At 46.5% G+C, this 22,661-nt stretch overlaps 1 protein-coding gene across 2 annotated transcripts; it reads left to right on the top strand.

Moving 5' to 3' along the window:
• Positions 1–2,301: 2,301 nt before the first annotated feature.
• Positions 2,302–22,572, top strand: PPM1F (protein phosphatase, Mg2+/Mn2+ dependent 1F). 2 transcript variants are annotated; one of them, XM_034435784.3, is made up of 7 exons: positions 2,302–3,096; positions 9,507–9,625; positions 11,083–11,282; positions 13,050–13,238; positions 15,781–15,924; positions 17,572–17,665; positions 20,430–22,572. In XM_034435784.3, exons 1-7 carry the CDS (start codon positions 2,930–2,932, stop codon positions 20,795–20,797), a joined length of 1,281 nt encoding a protein of 426 aa, XP_034291675.2. In that variant the 5' UTR covers positions 2,302–2,929; the 3' UTR covers positions 20,798–22,572. The 2 variants fall into 2 exon arrangements, with proteins under 2 accessions (XP_034291675.2, XP_034291676.2); XM_034435785.3 differs by having other exon boundaries at positions 2,623–3,096; positions 9,507–9,610.
• Positions 22,573–22,661: the final 89 nt, after the last annotated feature.

The raw sequence follows: 22,661 nt of genomic DNA on the forward strand, positions 1-22,661 counted from the left end.
TTTTCTTAATAGCCCACAGTGGATGCCAGCACTTAAGGAGATAAAAGAGCTTATCGAAAGCGGAAGACAACTATCTAGGTGGCTCTATTCATAAGCAAAGCAAATACTGCAGGCAGAAATCCAGTCAAGACGGGATGTTTCAAAACTCCTTGCAGTCAAGTTTGACAGCTGTTCTGACCTAGGCTTCTCCAGCAGCACGAAGCCGAGTCCTCCTCCCGATAAACCCCTTTTATTTAATTGTCAGTGAATTCCTCTCCAGCAAAGTCTTTCCTCTCCCACAGTCTTTCAAGATAGTTCACAATTACCGACCTTTATCAGGCTTGGAGAGTGGCCAGGCTGATATCTTTCAGACTCCTGCAATACTTAGCAAGAATGCAGGAAGTGATCTTCGCCCAAATGAACTAATTGTCTCCTGCAAGCTCCCTTCCCCTTCGCTCCTCTTTATTCCCTATGGGAGGAGCCATTCACCGTCCACCTGTGGCTTTACTCCTGAGTCGACCCTTGTTCCTTAGCTGTTCCCTTCTCCTGGCAGCTCACACTGGGAACAGGCTTCAGCTGTTCTTCTGCCTCACTGATGTCTGACTCCGAAGGCAGCTGATAACTGTCGGACGGCCCTGGCCCCATCTCTGCCTCCGACGCAGAGCTCTCATCCGGGCCTTCCCCAGACTCCAGGACTGGCCCATGTTCCTCCCCAACCTCCTCACTGTCCGAATCTGTCGCCAGATCCGCTGGCCACTGGCGGGCCACAACAACAGCTAACAAAAAGCAGAAGGATAGGATGAGCACAGCAGCCCCTCACCCAAGATCCAGCACAGGACGAAAGCCATTAGCCATAATAGGATCAACCCACTACCATTTAGCAGAAGATACAGAGTTCACTACATTGCACAATCTCCTAAGGGGCATTTCGGACATTGCACAACACCCCTCCCCCAAAACTTATAAAACTCCATATACTCATCAAAACAGCTGGTCAGCTGCCCCAGAATCAGAAAAACCCTCATCAATCCATGTTGTTTTCAGCGTCTATTTTTATGTTTTGCATTAAAGGACACCTCTAGTGTGTGTGTGTGTTAGAGAAATGTGTTTATGCTTATTATTATGTTTATTCTCCCGAAGGACTCAGGGCGGTGTAGAGCCACATTAAAACACATACAAATTTACAAAATTTAAAACAATTTAAAATTGAATATATAAAAATTTGGCCCATAGATTAAAACAAACATACACCCATTCTAAAATTCGTATTAGGCCAGGGCGGCTTGTTGGAACAAGAGGGTCTTCAAGGCGAAGTCGGGGATGAGACAAATCTCAAGAGACAGCTCATTCCAGAGGGCTGGTGCCCCCACAGTGTATCTTTGTCCCCCCCCATCTATCTATCTATCTATCATCTATCATTGTCTGTCTTCTGTCTATGTATCATTGTCATCTATCTATCATTGTCTATCAGTTTGTCTATCATTGTCCGTCCGTTTCTCTCTCTCTGTCTGAGTTTGTCTATCATTGTCTGTCTGTCTTCTATCATTGTCTGTCTGTCTATCATTGTCTGTCATCTATCATTGTCTATCAGTTTGTCTATCATTGTCTGTCTGTCTGTCTCTCTCTCTCATTGTCTGTCTGTCTGAGTTTGTCTATCATTGTCTGTTTGTCTTCTATCATTGTCTGTCTGTCTATCTCTCTCTCTCTCTCTCTCTCTCTTTGTCTGTCTGAGTTTGTCTGTCTATCATTGTCTGTCTTCTATCATTGTCTGTCTATCTATCATTGTCTATCAGTTTGTCTATCATTGTCCGTCCGTTTCTCTCTCTCTCTCTCTCTGTCTGTCTGAGTTTGTCTATCATTGTCTGTCTGTCTTCTATCATTGTCTGTCTGTCTATCATTGTCTGTCATCTATCATTGTCTATCAGTTTGTCTATCATTGTCTGTCCGTCTATCTCTCTCTCTCTCTCTCTCTCTCTCTCTCTCTTTGTCTGTCTGAGTTTGTCTGTCTATCATTGTCTGTCTTCTATCATTGTCTGTCTATCTATCATTGTCTATCAGTTTGTCTATCATTGTCTGTCTGTCTGAGTTTGTCTATCATTGTCTGTCTGTCTTCTATCATTGTCTGTCTGTCTATCTATCATTGTCAGTCAGTCAGTCAGTCAGCCTGCCTGCCTGCCTGCCTCTCTACCTACCTACCTACCTACCTACCTACCTATCTATCACCTTAAAGGACACCCCCAAGAAATCCACTGGTCTCTCCTCTCGCCCCAAAACAGGTTTGCATGCGATGAGTAAAAAATCGTGCTTTCCTTTCCTTTCTCCTTTCCTTTCCTTTCCTTTCCTTCTTTCCTTCCCTTCCCTTCCCTTTTCTTTCTTTCTTTTTCTTTCTTTCTTTCTTTCTTCCTCTCTCTCTCTCTCTTCTTTCTTTCTTCTTTCTTTTTTTGCATTAAAGGACACCCCCCCCCATACAGCCCCCACCCCAGGAACCCCGATCGCTGTCGACCCCCCATCCTACCCCACTAATAAAAAAAAACCCCTAAAACTTCGGCTTGGGCTTGCTCGCGCTGCTTTTCCTTCCCCTTGAACGACCCGCCCAGGAAGCCGGCTGGTTTCCCCCTCCCCCTCCCCCTCCCCCCTTCCCCTCCCCCCCTCCAAGTCCAAACAGGAAAAGTTTTGCATGGGGGGGGTGGGGAGAGGGGAAAAAAAAAAAAGAGGCTGGCTTTTCTTTGCACAAGGAAGCTGCCCACTGGGGAGGGGGGGAGGGGGGCTGCCCTCCCCTTCCCCTTTTTCCCCCTTTTCCCCCCCTCCCCATTGAAGGGAAGGAGGGGGGGGGTGCAGGAAGGAAGCCAGCCGGGCTCTCTCCTCTCCAGGCAGCCCCGGGAAGGCGGCCGTTTTTGCACCCGCAGGGCACCGCCTCCAGCCGGGCTCGCTCTCGCTCTTTTTTTCGGCCATGGCTCGGCCGGAGCTGGCTTGGCTGGCCGGCTTCCTGCGCGATTTCCCCGGCCTTTTGGGCCCCGCCGAGCCGCCGCCCTGGACCGCTTCCACCACCGCTTTGCTCCGGCCGGACGAAGCGGCGGGCGAATTGAGCGAACGGGCTCGCGGGTTCCTGGGCAGAAGGTGAGAGCCGGACACGCGTGGGGGGAAAAGGGGGCCCGGATTTTTTTTTTTTTTTGCAAAGAAGCGCGTGGAAGGCGATGCATTTGCACGCCTTTCCCTCCTCCACGCGGGCGTTGCAAGGCCCACGGGGGGCGGGTGCAATTTTGTTTCGTTTTTTTTTTTGCATGGACACGCGTGGGGGTGGAGGGTGGCAGGTTCGGCCCTCCGAGCCCCCGCGTGGGCCCTTCTTTTTGCAAAACGGGTCCCGGGACCGTTTCCTTGCGGGTGGCTTTGGCTAAGAGGGGGGGAGTGAGAGAGGCTTGGCGTGGGGACACGCGTGGGGAAAAAAGGGCTTCCCCCCCCCTTCCCGCTGGCCCGGATTTCTTTGCAAAGAAGCGCGTGGAAGGCGATGCGTTGCACGCCTTTCCCTCCTCCACTCAGGGCGTTGCAAGGCCCACGGGGGGCGGGTGCAATTTTGTTTCGTTGTTTTTTTTTGCATGGACACGCGTGGGAGTGGAGGGTGGCAGGTTCGGCCTTCCGATCCCAAGCGTGGGCCCTTATTTTTGCAAAACGGGCCTGGGGATCGTTTTCTTGCGGGTGGCTTTGGCTAAGTGGGGGGTGGGGAGTGAGGGAGGCTTGGCGTGGGGACACGCGTGGGGAAAAAAGGGCTTTCCCCCCCCCCTTCCAGCTGGCCCGGATTTCTTTGCAAGGAAGCGCGTGAAAGGCGATGCATTGCACGCCTTTCCCTCCTCCACGCGGGCGTTGCAAGGCCCACGGGGGCGGGTGCAATTTTGTTTTGTTTTTTTTGTTTTGCATGGACACGCGTGGGGTGTGTGTGTGGCAGGTTCTGCTCTCCGATCCCAAGCGTGGGCCTTTTTTGCAAAACGGGCCTGGGGACCGTTTTCTTGAGGGTGGTTTTGGCTAAATGGGGATGGGGGGAGTGAGGGAGGCTTGGCGTGGGGACACGGGTGGGGGAAAGCCCCCCCCTCCTTCCTCTGCTGGTCCGGATTTCTTTGCAAAGAAGCGGGTGGAAGGCAATGCAAGATTGTTTGCTTCCAGACCTTTCAAGACCCAACTATGGAACATCATCAGTGTGAAAAGGGACTGGGGTGTCCAGAGTCGAAGGGGGAGGAGGAGGAGGAGAATTATGGGGTCCTGAGTGCTCTCTGAGCTTGGTTGTTTCCTTGCAGACATTTCATTACCCAACTAGGTAACATCATCAATGCTAGAAGGGAGTGGAGGAAGAGAGGATTGTTAGGTCCTTGGTGCTCTCTGAACTTTTTTTTTTTTGGCAGACGTTTCATTACCCAACTAGATAACATCATCAGTGTTAGCTTTGCGTTGAATGCCTGACCTGGTTCCTCAGTTCAAAACCTTTCCAGAATCTTTGGTGTCAATTCATGCAATAACCTAGGAGGGAAAAGTCACCTAACCCAGATTAATTCCAGCCAGGCCGATCATTTTGACATACAGTTAAGTCGGTTGTTAAGCGAGTCACACCTCATTTTATGGCCTTTTGGGGTTGTTGTGATCTTCCTTCCTTCCCAGCCTCTCTGTGGTTCGTTTTCCGTTGATCAAAATTATGGATGTTTGTTATGGATGGTTGTAACATTTTGGGCATTTGTTTACAAGACTTCCTAACCCCTTGAAGATACAATGGCCAGGAGGCACCTGGAAGATTTTGTAATTTTGCTTTATGCAATCTTCTTCTTTTTTTTGAACTGGCCTGCCCTCAAACCGTCCTTTCATGTCAGGAAGTGTGCAAGTAAACAGAACAATGGTTAGATAAATACTTCTAAGCCAGAGCTTTGAGGTCTGTTAAATAGCTTTTTAGTTTTATCTCAGAAATTCTCCAAAGGGCTAATCTGGAGGTTGATAAATCCAGAGTCATTGCTGACTTTAATTCAACTGGTGGACGTTTAGTGAAAAGTGCTCTGGGTTACTTAAATGTTGCAAGTTGGGTGCTGATCTTATGGTACAGATAATAACAAACAACAGAGTTGGAAGGGACCTTATAGGTCATCTAGTCCAACCCCCTGCTCAAGCAGGAGACCCTAACACCGCTAACCTTTTTGTTGTTGCGTGCCAAAAGCGTCCGCGTGCGTGTGCAACAACATGCCCGTGTGCCAGCACCCATAATGCAATCTGCGCGCTCGCCCCATATGCCTCACCCCCTGTGCATGTGCGCACGACCCCCCCCCCGTGCCCCATTTTGCGCCTAGTAGGCCTCACTTCAGCCTCCTAGACGCAAAAACGGGTCATGGGCACGCCACGAACCCCCCCCGTGCCCCATTTTGGGCCTAATAGGCCTCACTTCAGCCTCCTAGATGTAAAAACGGGCCATGGGCACGCCACGAACCCCCCGTGCCCCATTTTGGGCCTAGTAGGCCTCACTTCAGCCTCCTAGGCGCAAAAACGGGCCATGGGGGAGTGGGGCACGCCACAAACACCCAAAATATTTCATCCAATATTTTTTAGCTTTTGGGCATGTCCACCACATATGGTAGTATGAACCAGAGGGTTGATTATACTCCCAGCATTTAGCAGATCTATCTTTATACATTTTTGCCGATCTTGATGATGCAAAATGCCATCTATAAAACATTTTATACACATTTTCTTTACATGCAGTCGACATAGTCAATTTAATATTTCTCTCCCGCGGTTTCTGCCGTTTATCTAATTCTACCGTGTTTCCCCGAAAATAAGACCCTGTCTTATATTTTTTTTTGAACCCTGAAATAAGTGCTTGGCCTTATTGCCATGCGCTCAAAAGCCCGATTGGGCTTATTATCAGGGGATGTCTTATTTTGGGGGAAACAGGGTATTGCATATCCAAAGTTTTTAGCCCAGGCAATCATTGTCTCCTTTACCTGCTCACTTTCAACGATGGCATAATTCTGATCTCACCTAACACTAATTTTGGCAAGGTTTATCCTTGAAATGTGAAACATTTTGAGCAAGTCAAAACAAGCCTGGAATTTTCTTGTCCTATTTGAATGGAGAAATAACCCTTTTTCAATACAGCCAGGGGCTATGTCATATTTCTGCAGTCTGGGGGAAATTAAATTTTAAAATGCAGTCCTTGACTTACAACCGTTTGCTTTAGTGACCGTTCAAAGTTACAACGGCAATGAAAAAAAGTGATTTATTACCTTCCTTCCCCCCCAACCCCCCATTTATGACGGTTGCAGCATCCCCGGTGGCTCTATGATCAAAATTTGGATGCTTGGCAAACTGGCATGTACAGAGAGTCCTCGACTTACGACAGCTCGTTTAGTGACTATTCGAAGTTACAACATCACTGAAAAAGAAGTGATTTAGGACCGTTTTTCACACTTATGACCGTTGGCAGCATCCCCAGGATCGTGGGATTTACATTCGGAGGCTTGGCAGCTGACGGTTGCAGTGTCCCCTTCTAACAAGCAAAGTCAATGGGGGGGGAGCCAGATTCTCTTAGCAACCGTGTTACGAACTTAATAACAGCAGTGACGCACGTAACAACGGTGGCAAGAAAGGTCATGAAACAGTGCAGAATTCACTTGACAAATATCTCTCTTAGCAACAGAGATTTGGGGCTCCATTGTGGTCATAAGTTGAGGACTGCCTGTATTTACGACAGTTGGAGTGTCCCAGGGTCACGTGGTCCCTTTTTGTGACCTTCTGACCAAGCCAAGTCAACGAGGAAGCCAGATTCACTTAACAACCGTGTTACTAATTGAACAATGGCAATGATTCGTTTTACAACGGTGGCAAGAAAGGTTGTAAAACACGGCCAAAACTCGCTTCAAAAACTGTCCTGCCTCTTTTAAGGCTCCATTGCGGTTTTAACTCAAGGACGACCTGTATAGGGTTTTAGCATTTTAATATATTTTTAATTATTTTTCCATTTTTTGTACAATCTATATACGCTGCCCGGAGTTGCGGCATAAAAATTAAACGGACAAGACTGAATTCTTTCTTGGTTTCCACGGTGAACAAATCAGATTCCTTTAGTGCAATCAAACAGCACTGAATAGGACGCCTGACGGGGGTGCAAAATGTTGCTTATCACAGATTTTTGATTTTATCTTATCACGAGCCAGATTCTCGTGATTGGCAAGGGAGTTATATACTGTATACTGCACGAGTCAAAAAGAGGGCTGGGAAAATATCTACAGACCCCTCGCATCCTGGACATAAACTGTTTCAACTCCTACCCTCAAAACGACGCTATAGAGCACTGCGCACCAGAACAACTAGACACAAGGACAGTTTTTTCCTGAACGCCATCACTCTGCTAAACGAATAATTCCCTCAACACTGTCAAACTATTCACTAGGACTGTATTACTATTATTCTTCTCATACTTCCTATCATCCATCTCCTCCCACTTATGACTGCATGACTGTAACTTGTTGCTGTATCCTTATGATTTATATTGATTGTCTCCTAGTATGATTTGATTGCTTCTTTGTACCCTATGACTATCATTAAGTGTGATTATTATGATTCTTGATGAACGTGTCTTGTCTTTTTATGTACACTGAGCGCATATGCACCAAAGGCAAATTCCTTGTGTGTCCAATCACACTTGGCCAATAAAGAATTCTAAATCCTAAAGTTATTACATATTCCCCAGGACAAAAGATGCAGAGTGCATCCTTGCACAGGCCTGACATCCGGTAGGAAATTTTGAAAGGAAAAAGGAAGTGAGTGTTTCCAGTTACAGAGCAGAATAGGAATTCGTATTATTTTTATTTATTTATTTTTTTGAGAAAGGGAGAAGAATAACAGGAAATTCCAAGAATTAGCTCGGTGCTGAAAATAACCCCCTTGCGCTGCAGAGGAAAGGGGTAAACCGTTTGAAGCTGGGATTTGTAAGAAAGTTAGAAACAGAATGGATTGTTTGAAGCTCTCTAGAAGAGTAGAATAGAATAGAAGTTGGGAGGGACCTTGGAGGTCTTCTAGTCCAACCCCCTGCTTAGGCAGGAAACCCTACACCACTTCAGACAAATGATTATCCAACCTCTTCTTAAAAACTTCCAGTGTTGGAGCATTCACATCTTCTGGAGGCAAGTTGTTCCAATGATTAATTGTTCTCACTGTTAGGAAGTTTCTCCTTAGTTCTAGGTTGCTTCTCTCCTTGATTAGTTTCCACCCATTGCTTCTTGTCCTGCCCTCAGGTGCTTTGGAGAAGAGCTTGACCCCCTCTTCTTTGTGGAAGCCCCTGAGATATTAAAACACTCTTATCATGTCTCCCCTAGTCCTTTTCATTGAAGTAGACACACCCAGTTCCTGCAACCCTTTTTCATACGTTATTTTGCTTTGTTGTGATTTGCAATTGACAAGACCTGTGGAGTTCATGTGGAGTTTGTAGGAACTTAAAAGGTCTCCCATAAATAGGAGCCACAACCTTTCTGTTTGCTCTCAGTTTATATAAACCCCCACTCCTTACTAGCACTGATGATGTAACCTAGTTTGGCAACGAAATGTCTGCAAGAAAGCAACCAAGCTCAGGGAGCGCCAAGGACTCCTTCTCTTCCTTAGTTGGGTCATGAAATGTCTGCAAGCAAACAGCCAAACAGGCCTCCTCCTACTCCTACCCTTCCTCCTCTGCACAATCCCCACTTCCCTCTAGCACTGATGATGTTACCTAGTTGGGTAATAAAACTTCTGCAAGAAAACAACCAAGCTCAGAGACCATCCAGGACCCCACAGTCCTCTCTCTCTCTCTCTCTCTCTCTCTCTCTCTCTCTCTCTCTCTCTCTCTCTCTCTCTCTCTCTCTCTTTCTTTCTCTATCTATCTTTCTATCTCTCTGTCTCCAAACTCACTCCCTTCTAACTGATGATACTCCCTAGTTGAGTCATGAAACGTCTGCAAGAAAATAACCAAGCGCAGAAATCACCAAGGACCGCACAGTCGTCGTCCTCCTCCTCCTCTCTGCAAACCCTTCTCCCTTCTAGCACTGATAATGTTACCTAGTTGGGTAATGAAATGTCTGCAAGAAACAAGCTCAGAGACACCAGGGGCCTCATAATTTTCCTCCTCCTTCTCTTCCTCCTCCTCCCTGCAAACCTCCCTCCCCTCTAGTCTTGATGATGTTACCTAGTTTGGTAATAAAATGTCTGTAAGAAAACCACCAAGCTCAGAGAGCATCAAGGACCCTACAGTCCTCTTCCTTCCCCCTCCTCCATCCCTCCTTCCCTTCTCCACATCACTTCCTCCTCCTCCTCCTCCCTGCAAACCTTCCTCCCCTCTAGCACTGATGATGTTATCTAGTTGGGTAATAAAACTTCTTCAAGAAAACAACTAACCGCAGAGAGCACCAAGCACCCCTCGTTCCAACCTCGAGAGACAAATATTCTCCTTTACTGGAAACTCTTTTGTTTTGCCTGTTTTCTCTGCATGGCTCTTTCATTCATCCCATCTTTTTTTTTTTTTCCCTTAGGGGTGCCCCCCCTCTTCTTGCAGCCTCCTTAATTCACGCCGCGGTCAGCGGGATTCTGCAGAGCGACCTCAGCGATTTTAAAAAACAGAACCAGGATGAGGCTGGTGAGAGCGAAACCCGTAAGCATTTGCCCTCCTTCGGTTCACAATCTCTTCTTACAAAAAGCTCCTTATTTTGGCTCCCAGGTGGTTTATCTCTAATTAATTGAAAAAAAATCATTTAAAATTGGTTCATCGTCGTTTGAGCAGGTCGCCCTCGGCTTACAACAGTTGGTAGTTTACAGAGGCACCGAAAAAGGGACTTACGACGCTTTTTCACACTTAAGACCGTTGCAGCATCTCCCATGCTCCCATGATTTACATGTTGTGGCCCCGCCCTCTGAGCCTATCTCATCGGAGGAAGAAAGCTCCGAATATGAGGAAGAGGAGTCAGCCAGGCCTCCCTCTCCAGGCCCCTCCCCTCTGGCACTGTCTCAGGTGCCGGCCGAGGGAGAGGAGATTAGCCAGGAGCCAGGTGTCTTGGATGAGAGCGAAGAAGGAGAGCCGTCATTCCTGGATGCACGCCAACGAAGGCGTGATAAACGGTTGCAGCAGTTAAGGAGGCGGGCTAGGGATTAGAACTGAGTCACTGGACCACACCCCAGAGACTATATAAGAGAGGGTGGTGGCTGGTAAAACTCCGTGACGAACAAAAACTAACTATGGCTAGTCACTTGAACAACATCTGAAGCTGCCGAAAGGGATATTGTTTTGCTGGACTATTTGCAATGCGTATGTAATTTTATGTTATCTGTTGCAGTAAAAGCTCTTGGCAGACGGTGCTTATATTGCTGCCAAGTTTGAGATAACGACCTGTGTGCGTGCCAACTGCTTTCTTAACCCTCGGCTGGCTGTGTTTGTGTGTGTGTGTAGACGGGGACAGATCATCACATTTGGAGGCTTGGCAACTGACTCACATTTATGACGGTCGCAGTATCCAGGATCCCCTTTTGTGCTCTTCAGTGGGGAAGCCAGATTCACTCAACCGCCGTGTTACTAACTTAACAACGTTGTAAAATGGGGCAAAATTCACTTCTTAAGAAATGTCTCGCTTAGCAACAGAAACGTTCGACTTCGTTGTGGTTGTAAGTCAAGGGTTACCTGTAAAGTTCAGGTTGAAGATAACTGTCAGGGTTCCGACGAGCCAAGCTTCAAAAGAAACCCAGTTATTTATTAGGGGCTTCATGTCAGCACGTTCCAGGTGAAGCCAACTCTGACCCCACATAATTTACGCCCCAATCGTGACCCTGTTCCCCCCCTTTCTCCAGGGTGTGTCATCAGTCACATTCGCCAATGGAGCAATTTTGTGGGTTGTAGAGATCACTCCCCTCTGGCCACTGTAGGTAACCCTGGGAGACAGCCTTGAGAGAGCTATGTCTGGAATGTGCTTCTGTTTTTGGCTGCCGTGCTGCTTCGTCAGTTTCCCACCCCGACCTCGAGAGCAGGCCAGGGAAGCTTTGCGAGTTGACAATAACCAGGTGAGGCGTGAAAGTTTCCAAATACTTATTTCAGCGAATTCTTTTTTAATTCACCCGCAGTGTTGGTAGCCGCTCCTTTGCACCGCCATTTCTTTAACAAACTCTTGGAGATCTGTGGCGAATGGCAGAAAGAGCTTCCCGCCTTGAAGCTGTCCAAACGCTACCTTCAGATTTCGATCCACGCAACTCGTAATACTCGACGGAAGATGGAAGATAGACATGTTTCCCTGCCGGAATTTAACCAACTCTTTGGCCTGGAGGTGAGTTTCTAGAAGAAGCTAAGAGAGGACACACTGATAGAAAAATTGCCCTCCGTGATCATGCTAACCTATTTTGGAATTGCAGCTTCTGACTGTTCAGTTTCCTCGATATTCTCTTGAGCTTGGTTGTTTTCTTGCAGTTTCATTATCCAACTAGGTAACATCATCAGTACATTGATGGTAGCTTGGTAATGAAATCTCTACAAGAAAAGCTCAGATAGCACCAAGGACCCTACAGTCCATCCTTCCTTCCTTCCTTCCTTCCTTCCTATCTTCCTTCCTTCCTTCCTTCCTTCCTTCCTTCCTTCCTCCTTCCTTTCTCATCTTCCTTCCCTTCCTCCCTTCCTCCTTCCTTCCTTCCTCCCTTCCTTCCTTCTTCCTTTCTCATCTTCCTTCCTTCCTTCCTTCCTCCTTCCTTTCTCATCTTCCTTCCCTTCCTCCCTTCCTCCTTCCTTCCTTCCTCCTTCCTTTCTCATCTTCCTTCCTCCCTTCCTTCCTTCCTTCCTCTCTCATCTTCCTTCCTTCCTTCCTTCTTTCCACCCTTCCTTCCTTCCACCCTTCCACAAACTTCACTCCCTTCTAATACTGATGATGTTATCTAGTTGAGTAATGAAACATGTACAAGAAAACAACCAAGCTCAGAGATCACCAGGGACCCCACAATCCTCCTCCTCCTCCTCCTCCTCTCCTCCGCAGGCCCCACTCTCTTCTACCACTGATAATGTTACCTAGTTGGGTAATGAAACATCTGTTGTGGCTCCATTACCGGAGCCTGTGTCATCGTCAGGAGAGGACTCCGAGAGTGAAGGAGAGGAGTTGGCAAGGCCTCCCTCTCCAGGACCCTCCTCTCTGGCAATGCCTTCGGTGTCCGCCGAAGGGCAAGAGATAGGTCCATGGCCAAGCACGTCCACGCAGCCACAGATGGACAGTGATGAGGGTAATGAGTCTTGGCTGGACCCACGCCAGCATCGCAGAGATAAGCGCGCGCAACAGAAGAAAAGGCGTGCCCGAGATTAGGCTGAGTCACTGAACCACACCCCACAGGATATAAAAGGGAGCGTGGTGGCCAGTCAAACCTTGTGACGAACAAAGCTGAAAGCTTCCACGCCATTCTGCATTGCTGGACTTTTGCTTTAAGACTTTGCTGGAGTACCTCTGGACTTGATTAATTTCGTAATTATTGAGCTGCTTTCCTTTGATGTATCAGAAGTGGGGAGAAGTTATCTCTCCTCTTTGTAAATAATAAACTCTTGGCAGGCAGCCACTAGGTTGTTGCCAAGTTCCGTTATCATAAGGGAAAGGATTTTGCCGGCTGGTTTGGTCTTTAACTCCTGAACGTCTGTTGGGGTGTGTGCGTGGGGTTGGGGACAGAACAACATCTGCAAGAAAACAAAAAGCTCAGAGAGCATCAGGGACCCCACAATCCTCCTTCTCCTCCTCCTCCTCTCCTCCGCAGCTCCCACTCTCTTCTACCATTGATAATGTTATCTAGTTGGGTAATGAAACATCTGCAAGGAAGCAACCAAGCTCGGAGAGCACCAAGGACCTCACAGTTCATCTGAATTACAGATATTCTCTTCTCTCGCCACTTCTGTCCTTCTTTGTCCCAGTTAACTATCTCTGATGGGCTTTGTTGTTGGAAAACATCTGTGTGTGTGTGTGTGTGTGTGTGACACACACATTTCAATTCTCTATTTCTTGTAAGCTTGGGTCAACATACCTGTTTTATATTTTTCTTCTGTCTTTACTCACCCTGGCCACCGAAAGGATGACGTAGATCGAGCCTACTTTGCCGTCTACGATGGTCATGGAGGGATCGAGGCCGCTAATTATGCCGCGGCCCATTTGCACGTCAACTTGGCGCATCACAAGAAGCTTCTAGAAAGCCCAGCGGAAGCTCTGAGAGATTCCTTTCAGAAGACGGATGACATGTTTCTCTCAAGAGCCAGGAGAGAGGTGAGCGGGGTAGAAGGGTTGAAGGCAGAGGTGGGATTCAGCCGGTTCGTACCGGTTTGGGTGAATTTTAATCTGGTTCGCTGAACCGGACTGGTTGACCCTGCCCCTCCCAGGAGTCTCTACCCGGCCCATTTTGGATGCCAGGTAAGCGCAGGGTGCACACGGAGGCTCTGGAGGGGCAAAAAACGGGCCTATCGGAAGTCCAGAAACACACCTGTTTCCAGCTTCCGGAGGGCCTCGGATGCCCAGGGGAGGCCGTTTTCGCCCTCCTGGAGGCTCAAGGAAAGCCTCTGGAGCCTGGGGAGGATGAAAATGCCTCCCTCCCACCCCCATGGCCACACACACACACACAAACACACACACACACACCCCGTTTGAAGGGACCAAATGCCATTAGATCGTTGACGAAAGAGGACATAAAAATTAGGGGGCGAGTTTGGAGAAAGATATTCTCTTGACAAGCGACCTTTCTTTACAGGTAGTCCTCGATTTACAACGGTTCGTTTAGCGACCAAAGTTAGAACAGTAGTGGGAAAAAAGTGACTTATGACCCTTTTTTCACAGTTACAACCGTTAATAGCATCCCGATGGTCCTATGATTTGCATCCAGATGCCTGACAACCGACTCATACTTATAACGGTTGCAATGTCCCAGAGTCACATGATCCTCTCTTGCGACCTTCTGATGAGCAAAGTCAATGGGGAAAGCCAGATTCACTTAACAAAGTTCACTTAACAAAGGTCTCGCTTAGTTGGAGTTGAAATTTTGGGCTCGGTTGTGGTCGTAAGTCGAGGACTTACCTGTGCCTGCTTTAAATTGGTTTAAATTGGTTGAGATGCCACCAACCCAAAACGGACGTCGGTTTGCTGAGTGGATTTTAGATGGAGAACGTGTGGGAGTTCTAGTGCCACCTTAGGCATGAAACCCAGCTGGATGACTTTGGGCCAGTTCCTCTCTCTCTCTCAGCCCAACCCACCTCACAGGGTTGTTTGTTGTGGGGAAAATAGGAGGAGGACGGTGCGTTCACAGCTTTGAGTTACTTGTAAAAATAATCGTGTCTTGCTTAACCGCAGAAATCCTACTCTCAATTTTCGTAAATTGAGGACTAACCGTAGAGGATTAGAATACAGTTGGCTGTGGTTAGCCTCAATGTTGTGCCTCACGTTGCGAGAAAAAGATCAGACTTCAGGATCCGCTGCAAAAGTTTTCGTTCATTAATGGATTTGCAGCGTGCTTTGTAAAGTATTTTATATACCAACATAAAGGTTTCGTGTGTGCAGAAAATACGGGGGGTTTTTTTTGTCACAGTTTCGATATTAGCGATCACCGATCTGTGGTTGGTTATTCAGCTGGAAACAGAACTCGGCGCAACTAACAAAGATCTCTTTGTTTTCTTGTTTTCTTTCTTTTTTTAAAAAAAACCCCACACACACTTGGTTTTTGTTCCAGTTCCGCGTGGTTTGCACAGTTTTAAAACCGGAAGCTCAGAAGGGAAATTGTCATACATAATAATGGGCCTTGTGCAAAGGCTGAAATGAAATCTCCAGGGGGGGGGGGGAAATGCGGTTTTCCTCACAATTATGCATGTCCGTTATAAAAATTGAAGAAAGAGGGAGGAAAGAAGTACGTGCGTGCATTTCTGAGTGGCAGTTATTATTTAATAATCACTGAGGAGAAGACATGGTGGGTGGTGCACAACCTGTGGTGTCAATTCAGTGTCATCTCATATCTTTTAAGAGAATATATAGGTCAGTGATGGCTAACCTTTTTGCCATCGTGTGCCAAAAGCGTGGGGAATGTGGAGGGTCGCATGTGTGTGTGCCCAGGCCCATAATTCTATGCGCTCCGCCCCATTGCGCATGCTTGCGCGACCCCGTGCTTCCCCCGCTTTTGGCATGCAATGGCAATTTCAACCAAACTTGGTACACAGGTGACTTTCTGGAAAAAAACACTGTGGGGGTAAGACACCCCTAACAGCCCTCGGGGTCTGTGTTCTGTTAAGATGCAACCTGTTGTGCCTTAAAACGGCTTCTACTGGACTGCCTGAAAATGGCTTCTACTGTATAGCACAGTGGAGTTGCCATGGTAATGGTTTCACAGTACTCCACAAGGGGGCTCCCTCTGGTAAAGGGGAAAATCCAACATTAGACGTTGGATTTTCCCCCATCCAACGTTTGGTTCCGACATTTTCAACAAGGCTTTGATGATTAATAAAACATTATTGCCTGCAGGGAAAACATTTTTAACTAATTTAATTCTCGCCGAAATCAGGGCTCAGGGGGAAGTTGCTCTTCCTGTCTAATACAGGATTGGGATGGATAAATAAATACCCGGACAACGCAGGTTTATCAGCTAGCTTGTTATAAATTGTATATCCTTTAGCTAGCTTGTTATAAATTCTGTATCCTTTAGCAGAATATTCATACAAGATCTCTTTTTGCCCTGTGGTTAATCAACAGGTGTGACTTTTTCTCATGTGTTATATTTCAGTCTTGGTGAGGGCAAACTAACTTTTTCTGCTTTTTTGAAACCTGTCTGCAGAAGCTTCGGAGTGGCACGACAGGGGTGTCTTGTCTCCTGGTTGACGACAAACTACACATAGCGTGGCTGGGGGACTCACAAGTGATCCTGGTCCAGCAAGGAAAAGTTATAACTCTGATGGAACCTCACAAACCAGAACGAGAGGTAAATGTAGTTCTTTGCAATTTGTCCTCTATGTTTATTTTGGCTCACCTTGGTATAAAAAACAGTAATTGACTTACTTGGAAGATTCCCCCCCCCCAATTGTCCGAAAACCGAATTTCTTTATGTATCCTTGATGTTCTGTCCCCCTTCCCCACACAGGCAAACACACAACCAGGCACGCCTGCCAAGATTTTATTAAGTAATCAGACTAGAAACCCTTGCAGATAAGAGTTTTGGCAGTAAACTGCGAAATGCCTGCCAAGTCAGTTTTCACTCACAGTCAGCAAGAGAGAGTTTCTCCTCAGTCCGGTTCAGTAGCAAAAAGTAATCCACGAAGCAAGAATTGGCCAGGGTCCAATCCAAATATGCACAAGCCAGATTTCAGGTAAGGCGATGTGACCCTCAGGTTTTTAACTTTGACCGTCACAAAGCCTGAAGAGCAATCCCACCCACTTTTATTCCTTGTGGGGTGTGGCTCAGTGACTCAGCTCAATCTCTGGCCCTCCCACGCCTCTTTCGTTGCTGCGCATGCTTCTCCCTCCGACGCTGCCTGGGATCAAGCCAGGATTCATCATCCTCGCTCCCTATCTGTTGTTGTTCCGATATGCTTTCCTCCTGGCATATCCCAGGCTGTTCCTCTTGGCCTTCGGATGGAACCTGAGGCATTGCCAGAGAGGAGGATCCTGGAGAGAGAGGCCTTGTCAGTTCCTCCCCATCACCTCCTCTGTTAGGACATGCTCGGGAGTCGAGGTCACAACACTTGATTTATTTTTTAATTGAAGAATAACACACTTGGAAGGGACCTTGGAGGTCTTCTAGTCCAACCCCCTGCTCAAGCAGGAGACCTTATATCCGTGATGGCGAACCTATGGCACGCGGAGCCATATCGGTGGGCATGTGAGTGTTGCCCTAGTTCAGCTCCAGCATGCATGTGCGCGCCAGCCAGCTGATTTTTGGGCCTTCCGGGCCCACCGGAAGTTGGAAAACAGGCTGTTTCCAGCCTCCAGACGGCCTCTGGGGGAAGGCCGGTTTTTCACTCTTCCCAGGCTCCAGAGGCTTTCTAGGAGGTTTTCTAGACCTCCGGGGGTGGGTGGGGAAGGCCATTTTCACCCTCCCCAGGTTCCTAGAAAGGCTCTGGAGCCTGGGGAGGGCGAAAAATGGGCCTTCCTGTCCCATCGTGTGCCAAAAACGGGGGGAGTGCGGGGAGGGTGTCGGGGCACATTGAGGCTGTTTTCGCCCTCCCGGAGGCTCGAGGAAATCCTCCAGAGCTTGGGGAGGGCGAAACATCCCTCCCCCGCCATGGTGCCGGAAGCTGAGTAGGCCACGCCCCCATGGCCACGCCCACCCATCAACCAGGCAGAGAACCAGTTGCTAAAATTTTTCAATCCTACCCTTGGTTAAAATGAACCGCAATCTGCGTGTGAATTCAGCAGTAATTTCCGTAAGAAAAAGTGAAATAGATATTTCGAAAAAGGTTTTAAAGGAGATCTTGCTTTCCCTGAACTGTATGAGAAGGTTTCAGGAGCCTGAATGAAAACGAAAAGGGATGCGATTTTTCTTCATCGCGTTTCCCAAATCTCTCCTTTCTTTGTTGCATTGTTACACAACGAAGGCTTAGGGGGTGTGTGTGTTTCCTTGCCTTTATAGGATGAACGACAGCGCATAGAAGATTTGGGAGGCTGCATAACATACATGGACTGTTGGCGTGTAAACGGCACCCTGGCTGTTTCCAGAGCAATTGGTAAGCGTGTTTTCTAAAGCCAGTTGGAGAACATTGTACAGGTGGTCCTCAACTTAACGACCACAGTTGAATCCAAACTTGTCAGTCAAGGACTGAAAATTGCTGAAAATTAGCCCAATGAAAATTGCTGAAAATTAGCCCAAATGATACAGCCAGCTGATCAGGGCACTGGGAGATTGGTGGCAACTTTCCTTATTCAATCGAGCAGGATTGCTTCAGATTGTTAGCCTCCACAAATAGAAACTACCAAAACAAAAAAAACAAAAAAAATTCTGTGAGAAAAACTGTGACAGCAAAGTGAAGTGTTTTTGGGCAAGAAACTGATAAAAGAATGAGATTGTTACCAAATAGAAGAGCCAGACATATTCCAATTTCTAAATCCTAAATTCTTTGTGTGTCCAATCACATTGGGCCAAATAAAGCTATCCTATCGTATCCTAACTTATTATTATTTCTGTCATTCTTCTCTCCCCTCCCCTCCCCTCCCCTCCCCTATTTCCTATTCCTGTTCTGTTCTATTTTGTTCTTTTTTATTCCATTCCACTCCACTCCATTCCACCACTCTACTCTACTCTACTCTGTCTGATACTTATTATCTCTGTCATTATTCTATTATATTCTATAGTCTGTTCTGTTCTGTTTTGTTTTGTTCTGTTTTCTTCTGTTCTGTTCTATTCCACTCCACTCCACCACTCTCCTCTCCTCTCCTCTCCTCTCCTCTCCTCTCCTCTCCTCTCCTCTCCTCTCCTCTCCTCTCCTCTCCTCTCCTCTCCTCTCCTCTCCTCTCCTCTCCCCTTATTATCTGTCATTATTCTATTCTATTATATAGTCTGTTCTGTTCTGTTTGTTCTGTTCTGTTCCGTTCTGTTCTGTTTTGTTCTGTTCTGTTCTATTCCACTCCACTCCATTCCACTCCACTCCACTCCACTCCACCACTCTTCTCTCCTCTCCTTTCCTCTCCTCTCCTCTCCTCTACCCTTATTATCTGTCATTATTCTATTCTATTCTATAGTCTATTCTATTCTGTTCTTTTCTGTTCCACTCCACCCCAGCCCACCCCATCCCCAAGGCTGCCTGTTTTTAATATTCACGGAAACACTGGCATCTCAGAAAACCTTGGCATGTTGGCTGCCATTGAGGCGCTCACGTTAAAAACTGCTCCGTACAGCGCATTGCCATAGTAACTCAAACCTGACACAGTGCAGATTGAGGAATGAAGTTCGTGCTGTTCGCTCCCAAAGCATCTGCAGTGATATTTTTAATATTTTCAATAGGCTCCCAGAAGCCCACGTTAATATTCAAGGCTAACGCTCAGATTATTAGGTAATGTTCCTGTTCGCTCAGATCCTTAGGTAATGCAAATGCAGGTAGTCCTCAGTATACCACTATTCATTTAATGACCGAGTGAAAAAAGTGACTTATCACCGGTCCTCACACTTACAACCTCAGCAACCACAAGGTCATGTGATCAGAATTCGGGAGTTTGGCAACCGGAGTATATTTACGTATTTGTGACAGTTGCGTGATTCCCATTTGCGACCTATACCAGCTGGCTCTGACCAGCAGAGTCCTTGGGGGAAGCTAGAATTACTTAGCAGCCATGTTGATTCCCTAAACGGCAGAGGTTTGCATAACAGCCGTGGCCAAAATGGCGTAAAATGGGGCACAACTCTCTCTTAACAATCATCTTGCTTTGTAATCAATCGATACAGAAATGGACTTCAATCTTCAACTTCAGTCGACAGTTGTGGTGATCTGAACGAATGTATCTCTTCTTTTTATGTACACTGAGAGCATATGCACCAAAGACAAATTCCTTGAAATCTTATCTGTGGTTTGTGAGACCATTCACTTTTTGAATTCTTTCTTTTGCTGCTTCTCTTTCCTTGACATCAATAGAATTAGAATTAGAATTAGAATTAGAATTAGAATTAGAATTAGAATTAGAATAGAATAGAATAGAATAGAATAGAATAGAACACAACAGAACAGAACAGAACAGAACAGAACAGAACATAGAATTCTTTATTGGCCAAGTGTGATTGGACACACAAGGAATTTGTCTTTGGTGCATACGCTCTCGGAGTACATAAAAGAAAAGATACATTCGACAAGAATCATAAGGTACAACACTTAATGATAGTCATAGGATACTAATAAGCAATCAAATCATTCTAGGAAACAATAAAAACAATATGAGTTGTAAAGATACAAGCAACATGGATATAGCCATAAGTGGGAAGAGATAGATACTAGTAAGGATGAGAAGAAGAATAGTAATACAGTCTTAGTAGTTATTAAGTTATTAAGGAGAAAGAGAAACGATGTTTGGTGTATAACAGGGGAAACGACAATTTACCTCAAGTTGCAGTCAAATCTGAATTTGTTCTGTTGGCTGTGGACCGAAGGAAGTGGAACCTGTCCTCCTTTTATGAATAAAAGTAGTCCTCGACTTACAACCACAATTGAGCCCAACATTTCTGTTGTTAAACTGGACAACTGATCAGTGAGCTTTGCCCCATGTTACGATTTTTCTTGCCACAGTTGTTAAGGGAATCACTGCAGCCCTTGTAACACGGTTGTTAAGTGAATCTGGCTTCGCCATTGACTTTGCTCGTCAGAGGTCGCAAAAGGGGATCACGTGACTCCGGGACACTGCGACCCGTCATAAGTCTGAGTCCGTTGCCAAGCGTCTGAATTTTGATCGAGAACTGCCTGTATTTTATCTCCTGTTTCTCGTCCTCTTTTTTTAAATCATTTACAGGGGATCTCCTGCAAAAACCTTACATCTCCGGCTGCGCGGATGGCGCATCATTTGAGCTGACGGGGACGGAAGATTACGTCCTCCTCGCCTGCGACGGGTTCTTCGATGCCATCCAGCCGGTCGAGGTGGTGGACCACGTCTTGGAGCACTTGACGCAAAACCACGGAGACGGCCTTCGGACCGCGGAGAAGCTGGTGGCCGCAGCGAAGGAGAGCGGTTCTACCGACAACATCACCGTCCTGGTGCTCTTTCTACGCCAGCCCAAGGACATTGTGGCCGACTGTCTCAGAGACCCCAAAACCAGCCTTACGGATGAGGGCACACCGGGTTCTTTCTTCACCTTCTTCAGCTCTGGAGCAAACAACTGAAAGATCGTTCACCTTAAAAGCAACATCTGCAACTCTGCCGAAGGCCCATCGTCAACAAGATGTCAACAAGTTTTTTTAAGATCGGCTCTTCTAGGTCAGAAATCTAAAATATGGCGCTTGGAATGGATTTGACATTGGGGAGAAAAAAAATCCATCCAGCTGTTTCTTAGCCCGGGGCCACGCATGGGGTGGTATAACATCAGACTCTACAGCTGGAGAAAGGGTAGGACGCAAGCTCCAAGCTTCTCTTGAAGACCTCATCAGGAGGTGAAAGGGCAAGGCTTAAATTTCTTGCCAATTTTGGTTTTCCACGGAGAAAGGATGGGATTTGAGCAGAGAAGGTGTCGGTCAGGCTGAAACGATAATATAGCTTAAGCATATCGTTAAAAAAGGGGGGGGTTGGTATGGGCTGGTGGTTGAAGGCCTTGCTTCTTGAGAAGTTCCCATGTGTCTTTGCATCTTCTGCTTGGTTTCCCACCTGAGCAAGGGAGGGTTGGACTAGAAGACCTCCGAGGTCCCTTCCAGCTCTTCGTTATTCTGTAGTCTCGGATCAGAGCCAAAAGTTATGTTTTCATCGAGGAGGTGTCGTTGGAAACCGCGTAAATCGCCTAGGGCTGAAAAGGGGGCTGCGTTGGGAGTGGGTGGGGTCTTTTGGAAATGAACCACTGAATAAGCTATGGCTTGTTTTTCGCAGAGAAATTCAGTATTAAGTTCAGGATTGGGGTGCCCAAACATCTTGTTCTGCATCTTGTGTTTGTGCTTTTGTATACCAAAGAAAATATTAGCCAAGAATGTCAGCTACGAGATCGGACGTGATCATAATCTACTGCCCCCCTCTTCCCTTTCCCCAATTATTTAATATGTCAAACCTGCATCAAACTCATATATGGTCATACAGTATCCATAAGCTAAGCTGAGATAACCTAAATTGCAGTTAAATTGCCAAATATGGGGTGTTCTGTGTGTAATTGTCATCTCTGTCATTTTTTTTCTTTAAAAATTAACTGTTTTATTACTTCTCTGCTCAATTGTATGTTCAGCCTTTTTTTTAAAAAAAAAAAATCTCCCAGTGGGTTTATTTTAATTAGATTTTTAGATATGTGCATGTTTACTGTTATTTTATCACTGGTATTTTGAAATGGGTTGCTGTCAGATGTCATTCACCTGCTGACGACGAAATAGAATACAGGTAGCTCTCGACTTAACGACCACAATTGAGCCCCGAATTCCTGTTGCTAAACGAGACGTTTGGGAAATGAGTTCTGCCCCGTTGTACGAACCTTTCTTACCGCAGTCGTTAAGCGAACCACTGCGGTTGTTAAGATAGGAACCCGGTTGTTAAGTGAATCTGGCTTCCCCACTGACTTTGCTTATCAGAAAGTCGCAAAAGGGGATTGCACGAACCTATGCGACGGTCATAAATATGAGTCAGTTGCCAAGCTTCTGAATTTTTGATCAAACGATCTTGGGGATGCTGCCACAGGCATAAATGTGAAAAAGTCACTTTTTTTCAGTGCCGTTGTAACTTTGGACCGTCACTAAGTGAACTTGTAAGTGGAGGACTACCTGTGTTCTGGTTTATCCTTGTGGGAGTTTATTTCAAGACGTTTAAAAAGCTGCTCAAATCCTCGAGGCCTTTTTAGAAAGGTATGCCGAGCTCTCTAGAATTCAGGAATGCTTTTTCCCCCTGTTAAAACGGTGACTGGAAATGACTGGAAATTTTCCAAAACACAAGAGGCTTTGAATTAAACAATCCGGTGTTTTCTTTTAATCGCCAGCGCTGTTACAAGAATGCACTTTTTTTTTTTTTTGAGGCTTAAAGTCGAAACGGTGTCGGATAGGTTTAAACTTGAATCTGACGGTA

The sequence above is a fragment of the Pantherophis guttatus genome, chromosome 17 (genome assembly GCF_059756535.1).
Source record: "Pantherophis guttatus breed Tessera chromosome 17, ASM5975653v1, whole genome shotgun sequence".
In the NCBI taxonomy this organism is placed as follows: Eukaryota; Metazoa; Chordata; class Lepidosauria; order Squamata; family Colubridae; genus Pantherophis; species Pantherophis guttatus.

What these genes read in the sequence shown, in the direction of transcription:
- PPM1F (XM_034435784.3), top strand. Translation starts at nt 2,930, where the DNA reads ATGGCTCGGCCGGAGCTGGCTTGGCTGGCCGGCTTCCTGCGCGATTTC. An exon ending in ACCAACTCTTTGGCCTGGAG is followed by an intron (nt 11,283 to 13,049) that starts GTGAGTTTCTAG and finishes GGCCACCGAAAG; the next exon opens with GATGACGTAGATCGAGCCTA. An exon ending in CTCACAAACCAGAACGAGAG is followed by an intron (nt 15,925 to 17,571) that starts GTAAATGTAGTT and finishes TTGCCTTTATAG; the next exon opens with GATGAACGACAGCGCATAGA.